Source organism: Patella vulgata, chromosome 5, assembly GCF_932274485.2.
Source record: "Patella vulgata chromosome 5, xgPatVulg1.2, whole genome shotgun sequence".
NCBI lineage: Eukaryota > Metazoa > Mollusca > Gastropoda > Patellidae > Patella > Patella vulgata.
In genome coordinates, this window is record NC_065883.2 from 12,354,040 (window position 1) to 12,362,728 (window position 8,689).

At 34.8% G+C, this 8,689-nt stretch overlaps 1 protein-coding gene across 1 annotated transcript in view; it reads right to left on the minus strand.

The window, feature by feature from the left end:
* LOC126822214 (ryanodine receptor) overlaps positions 1-8,682 on the minus strand; it is a 66,058-nt gene extending 57,376 nt beyond the window's left edge. Inside the window, exon 1 of the mRNA XM_050550959.2 lies at positions 8,399-8,682. Within this exon, the coding sequence (XP_050406916.2) occupies positions 8,399-8,458 (60 nt within the window). The 5' untranslated portion in view covers positions 8,459-8,682. The remainder of the gene's footprint in view (positions 1-8,398) is intronic.
* Between the last annotated feature and the right edge of the window lie 7 nt (positions 8,683-8,689).

Consider the following 8,689-nt stretch of genomic DNA (forward strand, 5'->3'; position numbering starts at 1 on the left):
CCCCAGTGCGTTATGTAGGTATCATATTAGATCCTGTGTTTGATATACTAGTTAACGTCCATAAATCAAGCCAGACTCTCGTTTCGGCATCCCTGACAAGGGAAAACCTGTCTGGAAAAATTTGTGGAAAGATAAGACTGTGTCCGGCGGTCTCTTGTATCCTCTGTTCCGATGCAATAGTGCTTCCTACTCCCTCCCCCCCCCCATTAAACAAGAGTTGATTGCAGGCTTGTCATGTGAATAAATGTCTAAATAATAGTTTATAGAACATTAAAAACCAAAATAAAGACATGTACGGTAATAAGCATGTTCCTGAAGCAACGACTGCGAGTTTTACAACATCTACATGTAGACGTTGCTTGTTTACTTCAAAATTCCCGAACTTATAGCTATGTTATCTACAGACAAGTGAGCAGTAGCGTTCAGAGGTTATGACATCGCGACCGCCACGGAAACCTTGACATTTAATGAACCTTGAACTTTGCAACTCGATTATCACAGGTAGACATTTTAGCTTGAAAGCGCGAGACTTGGTATTTTGCGACGATCAAGAAATCTGATAGGCTCACAAGCTGGGATTGTACCCAATCGAAATTAGTGCCGAAATATGCAGGGTATTACGAGAAGGCCTTGATAAGATGTACGTATTTAAAGCGAGATCAAGCTTTAAATTGAAGATGGGTAATAAGCAGATAGCAGCCTTTGTTTATCTCGCCTTTAAGGAGAGGATCGGGTAATCCCATATCTATAACCATATGTATGTTTACTTCATCTTAAAGACACACTACATGTATGTAAGATTTAGATAAAGAGCTGTGATAGTTTGGAAATAGATAGTGCAAAATGAATATGCTCAAAATTACATTTAAATTACTAGTATTATCACTGTTTTTTAGGTTTGGGTTTTTTTTTATTGTTTTTGTATTAGCCATTGTCATTATATTCATTATGTATTTAATGTTTTGTTCATATTTGTATGCTGCCTCTAATGGGGTATTTAGATACAATAAAATCTTATCTTATCTTATCTTATCTAATGCATTTTTAAACAGTGTAAAAGTTTCGTACCCTTTTACTGTCCTGGATATGTGACTGTGGCCCTTTTCAATCCATGGATACAGTATTAAAAGTGACATTTAGAAGAACATTAAGATTCAAAGTATTAATGCCTGGCTGCAAATGTCTGGCTGTAAATACCACAGTTGAAATGTTGATATTTAATAGAAATCTTGATTTTATTTTATCTATCGTTGATCTTTATGACAAGAGAAGGTAATCATCAAATATCATAGATAGATCGCCATATATTATTCACATAGAATCAGATTATATAAATTTATTGAGTGAAAATAGCTAAATAGTTCCAACCATCAGTATGGTGTGTATATTCCATCATCAAATCATATTACTAAATGCCTTGAAGAAAAATTCAGTGAAGTTTAGGCCAATCTATGCTCTTCAGATAACCAGAAACATTTTATATACATGTAGGTTTAAAAAGAATATCAACGCTACTGTGCCATACCTGCAAGTTGTTGGGGTTTTTTTTATAAACAATATTTTTATTCAGGATGTCTGAATGGGATTAGGGAACAGGCTTAGCCTATGTAAAACCCTTCTCTCTGCAAGTTGTTAGAAATCTTAAAATTAAAATTGCGATGTCCCGCCTTAGACTAAGCACACATTCCCTTGAAATAGAGTGAGGTCGATACAAGAATATACCTGCAGATCTGTGGTTTTGCGCAAACTGCCCACAACAGCAAGTGCAACCGCTATGAGGAACTCCGCAAGACAATTGTTTATGGGGCATTTGAGATCCAGAACTATCCATTTTCTTTTGAAAACATGTTTAACCCACCATTTGCTTTAGCAAAAACAGTGTGCAACTTAGTGCAACATGCTTTCAAAATAAGGGATGTGGCACCCACTTCTACCAAAAATTAATCAACAATTCAAAGACCTCTTCTTCACATTTAGTTCAATCGACTATGACATATATTCAAAACTTTGGTTTATATTTTGTACATACTCCCTCAATGTATATAAATGTACATTTCATTCACTTTTATGTAATTTTCATCCACTTTTTATGTATTTTTCATCCATTTCTTTTTTTAATTTTTATCCACTTTTTTTGCAGTCACTTTTTATGTATTTTTCATCCACCTTTTATGTATTTTTTATGTATTTTTCATCCATCTTTGATGTATTTTCCATCCATTTTTCGTAATGTTTATCATGCATACTGTCAAGTATAATTTACATGCTGCCCGAAAAGGGTGTTTTATGTAATAAAATCTATCTATCTATCTATCTATCTATCTATCATACACAATCTTGAAATGAAATGGGATACAACGTACTACTTTTCTTCACCAACTGGGCTATTGAAGATAGACATACACCATGTATGTGTGCTATGATGGAAATCTTTCCCTTATTCCTATTTCAAATTCCAAATACCAAGGGTTCCTTTACATGCAGGGCAATGTGTACACGGGACCACATTTTTCCGTGGCATCCAGATGGCTAGATAATGTTCATTGCCTGGCACTACATCCTGCACCCTTGAACAGGAGGAAGCCACAAGATCCTGTGACCTCGTAGTCTCAATATTTACTATAAGTTGTGGCAGGTGTACAAGATACTGTTACATATTGAATGAAGGATGACCAACCATATCTTATGTTTACAATAATTAAGTGCTGTTTGTTAGTGGCAAGGTCTGCAAAAAATTTATGTTTAAGCCCATATTTTTGGAAACAAACTATGGTATAATTCAAGAAACATTATGTTCAAGCTCCTCTTTTTTGGAACAAAGTACCTCACTTTATGGGCGTACTCGCTAGAGATAAAGGGACATAATTTATAGGCGAGGCGGTCCCACGTGACCTCATTGTTTACCTTATAGCACAGTTTTCCTGTACATTCGTTACGAACTCGTGTGTTGACAAACGTTTGTCGTTAATATGGAATTTAATACCGATACGGTTCTCTTACCATCAATAAGGTCACGTGGAACAGAGTTTTTACTAGCGACACCTGGTGGGAATTCCTTCAGCGAGGACACCCATTAGAACCTGTTAATTGACCTTATTCAAGAAAAATTTGAAAATGCACCAAAGCTTTGAAGCTTCTCTGTGGTAACTGGTAATAAACATATTATCAGTGATCTCTTATCAATTTGTAATGTATTAGTGACTTTTTAAGTCGATTACAAAGCCTGATCTGTAGTTGCTTCGTGTATTATATTTGCACAGCTGTATGAATTGAATTGTGAAGTATAAAAGTCTAGAGTGATGAGAATGATTTAAAACAAGTGAAGAATGTCCATGTTACTGAATACTGTACAGTATTACACATCTTTCCTGATAGTAAATTTAGGCCTACATATGTTGCATGGTGACCTCAAGGTCAAGGCAGCATGGCAACTATAGGGTCAAAGGTTAAAGAACATCTGTTTTGATTAAAAGACAGAACCATTTATGATTTCAGTAACAATATCTCAGTGAAGACAAAGCTACTGAATATTTGGATGATATTTTGGTACAACAATTGACCAAAATATATTCATTTATTACAGTTTCATAATGCTATTATGTTACACATGTTCATAAATGCTATTATTTTACACATTCTCAAGACTTTGTTTATTATCGTACCGACTTTAGTAATGATGATCGAGATTGGGCTTATAACTCAATCGCTAATATCTCGGTTCAGAGTGGAGCAATTTGACAGAAATTTTCAGCATATTCTATTTACGTTATCTGTTTTTTAACTGAAAGGAAGAGGAAGTCTAAAATACAATTAGATTATGGTTGCAGAATCTTTCCAGCAAAAACTATAGAGAGTAACAGGAAATATAAGATTACAATATAATATTAGATTATTTTCTGTGAAGAAAAAGAAGGAAACTGTATAATTAAACATTAACAAGACAACACTACATTGAAAGTTCAGGGGTCTTACCCTTATTCAAAGAAAACTTAAAGGAGCTAAATCTCTATTCTTTGGCACCTAGAAATGGACACAAATGTGTTGCAACACATATAATACTTACATGTAGGTAATATGAATGAATATAAATTGATTTACATTCAATCGATTCTGTTTTTACTGTAATTTCTAATCATTTATTTCCGGCGAAATATTTGAGAGTCCAAATTGAATGGCAGTCTTTGGTGTCTGGTTATTCAAGCCTACACCAGTAGTATTCTCCTGTGGGGTATGTTCATATAAATTGACCAATATGTTGTGTTTGCAATGTCGAAGATTGTGGATGATATTGAGTTAGACTTGCCTCCTTTAAAATAAAATATTTTAAGAATATACTGGCTTGCTACAAAAAACCAAGACACAAATTTGAGTTCTTAACTAATGAAAAATCCCGATTCTTAAAATATTTTAGTTTAAGTTTCAAGGCATCTGCCAAGTATCAGGTCTGCTGTCATAGCTTACCACAAGAATAAAACTAACCAGACTTTATCTGTAGAGGCAAACACTGCCTCAACAAAACACACAAACTAGGTCATTTCTGGACTAACATATGGTAGCCTACAAATCGCTGTAATGTCCCCTCCGAACAAACTGGGTCATTTCGGGACTAATATATGGTCCAATGTTTTATTTTTAACAGTGGGAGGAAACCGGAGGGTCCAGAGAAAACCAACGAGGTTGGACAGGCGACCTTACTCCTTGTCACGTACAACCAGGGAATTGAAACCACGCCAGTAACTGGGGAATCGAAACCATGCCAGTTGACTCAATGACAGACCTTATGATACAACAAGCATGTGCTAACCAATCAATGACAGACCTTACTGATCTAAAGAGTTAGATGTAACTCCCCCAGTTCGTCTTGTCGCAAGTCTTTATTTAGGCTTCAGATGTTATAGAAATTATTAATTAGACCTTTATTTACACAACAAGCTCAAAATCAACTCTGTAGACCCACAGATGGCTTGGAAACATTTTGGATTTAAACAGTCGTCCATTTAAAATTAAATAAATAAATGGCGGACCAAGCTAACGTTTGCCGTTAGTCGCTGATGTCACTACCGGAAACTGGTAATGAAAGGCCTGCCAAGCAAGGCTACCATAGCCATTGAGCATATTACCTGATAATTGAGAATACATGTATGTGGGTGGAGTTATCATCTGTCAATCAAACGGTCGCAAATTCTCCTAGACAGTGCAGACACAATTGATGCCTATTTCTAGTCCAAACTTCCAACAGTGACAATTCCGTTCAGAACAAAGTAATTTGACTAAAATTTTCAACATTTTCTTTCTTTATCATATATATTTGAATTATTATAGCAAGAATGGCCAACTCTTTATAAAACTCTTAACTAATGTATCTTTAACAGAAAAGAAGATAGTTTCGAATTATACAGTACATGTCATTGGAGAATGTTGCCAAGATACTAATGGGGATGAAAAGATCAACTATAGATCATAGGGACATGTTTCATGTGGGTTAAGAGTTAAAACATAGATCATGTTGCTGACAGGGTATGATCTCATATTTATCCCTTATAAAATAAGGAAATTATCAGCGTTTTTATTATCTTTATCATTATTATTATGAACATCAGTATTCTTTATCAGTATTTTTTATTATGCCATGTATGGGCCATTATCATGACACAAGACATAGTCTGCACACAGAGAACTAACTACTCTACTTCGAGAATAGATCTCTGCTCTAAATGGCCACCATATCAAACAATTAATATATAGAGAATCTCCTACCAGTCTTTTTTGATATCAAAATATATCAACACAAGTTGATAAAGTAACAAAAAACGAGGCTCTGCCGAGTTTTTTTTACTTTATCAACGAGTGTTGATATATTTTGATATCAAAAAAGACGAGTAGGAGATTCTATTTATCACCCAAACCCTTCTTACATGCACAAATAGATAAATATAATTCTTTGCTATAGATTTCACTTTTACTGAACATTACGGCGTAGTGATACATCATTTTTTGACAGCAATTCAACCATTGCAAAGTCCTTTATATTGGCCCAGTGTTTCCATCAAGGTCAATTGAATAACAATAGTTCATTTTTTAAAAAAAAAAAGTTACTTTTTATAAGAAATGAACTGTTATTTGAAAATAAAAGGAGATATCGCAGTAGATTATGAAATATATCACACAAGCGATATCTACTGTAGAATGTATTATTGGGTGATAAACTGTTTTATAATGCGGTTGCTCTTCGGTTTACATCTGTTATTCATCAAAAGACTAATTTAAAGGAGCACAATCGCATATATTTGGAACCTAGAAATTGACAAAAATGGATCGCAACGCATATAATAATGTAATATGAATGTATATAAACTAATTTACATTCAATCTTTTCTGTTTTTACTGTAATTTCTAATCAGTTATGTTCGGCGAAATACACCAGAAGTCTTAATCAAATGGCAATCTTTAGCGTCTGGTTTTTCCAGTCTACACCGATGGTATTTATTGCGCATGCTCTCCAGATAAGAATATAGCGTCACCATTTGACATGACTTGTGGAATATGTCTAGCCCTGTTCTTTGAGTCCCTTGTTCCAAATGGCGCTGAAACGCATTATTGTACACGATTCGTGTACCAATGGTAAAATGTTTATTTTGTCTTGAATATTGGATATCAGAAGCCCATCTGTTCCCTGTAAGATCACAAGACCAATGTTGATTTGAATTGACAAATAATTCGTATTTTCAATGTCGAAGATTTTTGATGATATTGAGTTAGAGACTTAGCTAATTCAAACTTTTTAATTTTATTTAATGAAAGCAGAATATATATTCTCAAAATTCTCAATTTTTAATGTACTAATTTTAATGGAGCTAATTGTATATGGACATCAGGGATGGCATTGGCTAACCTGCGGCACATGTGCCAGGTGCATGGGATGATTAGACAGCCAACTACTTGCAACTAGACATAGAGGGCTTATGTCGACTACGATCTTATGCAACTGACCTCGCTGTCACCAAACTATAAGGTCAAAGGAACCACATGATAGCCATGTGATCAGGAAAAAATGGAAACATACATGTACTCTCCCCCTTTAATAACCCTGTTAATTTATATTCAATAAGTCTGTTAATTTATATTCAATAAGTCTGCTAATTCATATTCAATAAGTCTGTTAATTCATATACAATAAGTCTGTTAATTCATATTCAATAAGTCTGCTAATTTGTATTTAATAAGTCTGTTAATTTATATTCAATAAGTCTGTTAATTAATTTATTCATATATTCAATATTGCCTGTCATTATGTTTTTATTTGCATTGCCATTTAATATCAAATAAATGATAATGGTGTTGTTTTAATACATGTATATGTAATTGTCTTTTATCCAAAATCATTTATAGGTTGTATTAATATATTACCTTTGGGTGGCCTTGAGGGTGGTGTTGATTTATGAGAGTGGTGTTGATTTGTGAGGGTTTGAGGGTGATGATCATTTGTGAGGGGTTAGGGTGGGTTTGAGGATGGGGTTTATTTTTTAGGGTGAGGGAGGGATTGGGGTGGGTTTGAGGGTGGGTTTGAGGGTGGGGCTCATTTCCGAGGGGTTGGGGTGGATTTGAGGGTGAGGTTCATCTTTTGGGAGGGTGATGATCATTTTTTAGGGGTTTGGGATGGTTGGAGGGTGGTGTTCATTAGGCAAGTTGATGAATATATATTGTAAATATACATGTACAGTTTATTTCTATGTTTTGTTCAACACCCTTCTTCTACCTTGTATTCAGGCCAGACATTAATGACTTTTAATTGTATCAGACAAAATGTCTGGCACTACTGAACTAGTACCAGACATTTTTGTTGGCCATCTATTTCAATTATAAATGTCAACAAATAAAAATACTGGGAAAAAGTGACAGGCACTAGCGAAATTATGCCTGACAATGTCTGTGATAGGTGTCTAATATTTTCACGCTTGTGTGTATTGATTGTCACTGATAAATACTGGTATATCAGTGCTCTTTAAATTATGTATAGGCCTGATCCTAAACTTAATTACCGGAGACTGAACTTGGTTCATTAACCTTACTATAAAGGCTATCACACTTGCTAATGGCTTAACACTGAACCTTTTTGATGGTTATTAACAGGGCTAGTATACAGGATTTATAACTAAAACAAAACATCTTTAAGAATACTGTATTCGGATTGTATACAGATGAGCTTATAGCAGACGTAAATGCCAGGAATCGCCATTTTTCATTTACCTAAATACGCATGTAAACTGGCGGAGATTTACCTGCTTTCCACACAACACCACTATTCATCTAATGAATTCTCGAAAACAATTTTTATATATTAGCAAAGAGTAATCATTATACTATCAAAATACATCATCAGCGATTAAGATTTACTTACCGTTCTAAGAAAAGATACACCATCTTGTTCTGACCCTCCGCCCTCGGCAGGGTCCGCCATCTTGCCGATTTAGCAGTAGAGAAAAGGTAGCCCTAGTCTCTATAGGCCTAACAATATTTCCAGTTCATTCAGCGTATGGTGAAAGAATCGTCGAAAAATCAACGGAATTCCCTAATCCATATATTGACTAAACATTTCACTAGTTACAGTGCTGGAATATCGTCGTTATCGAAAGAATCTTCGTGTTTTATTCTTAGACAATCACAAGCCGAACAGCCGCCCGACCTTCGT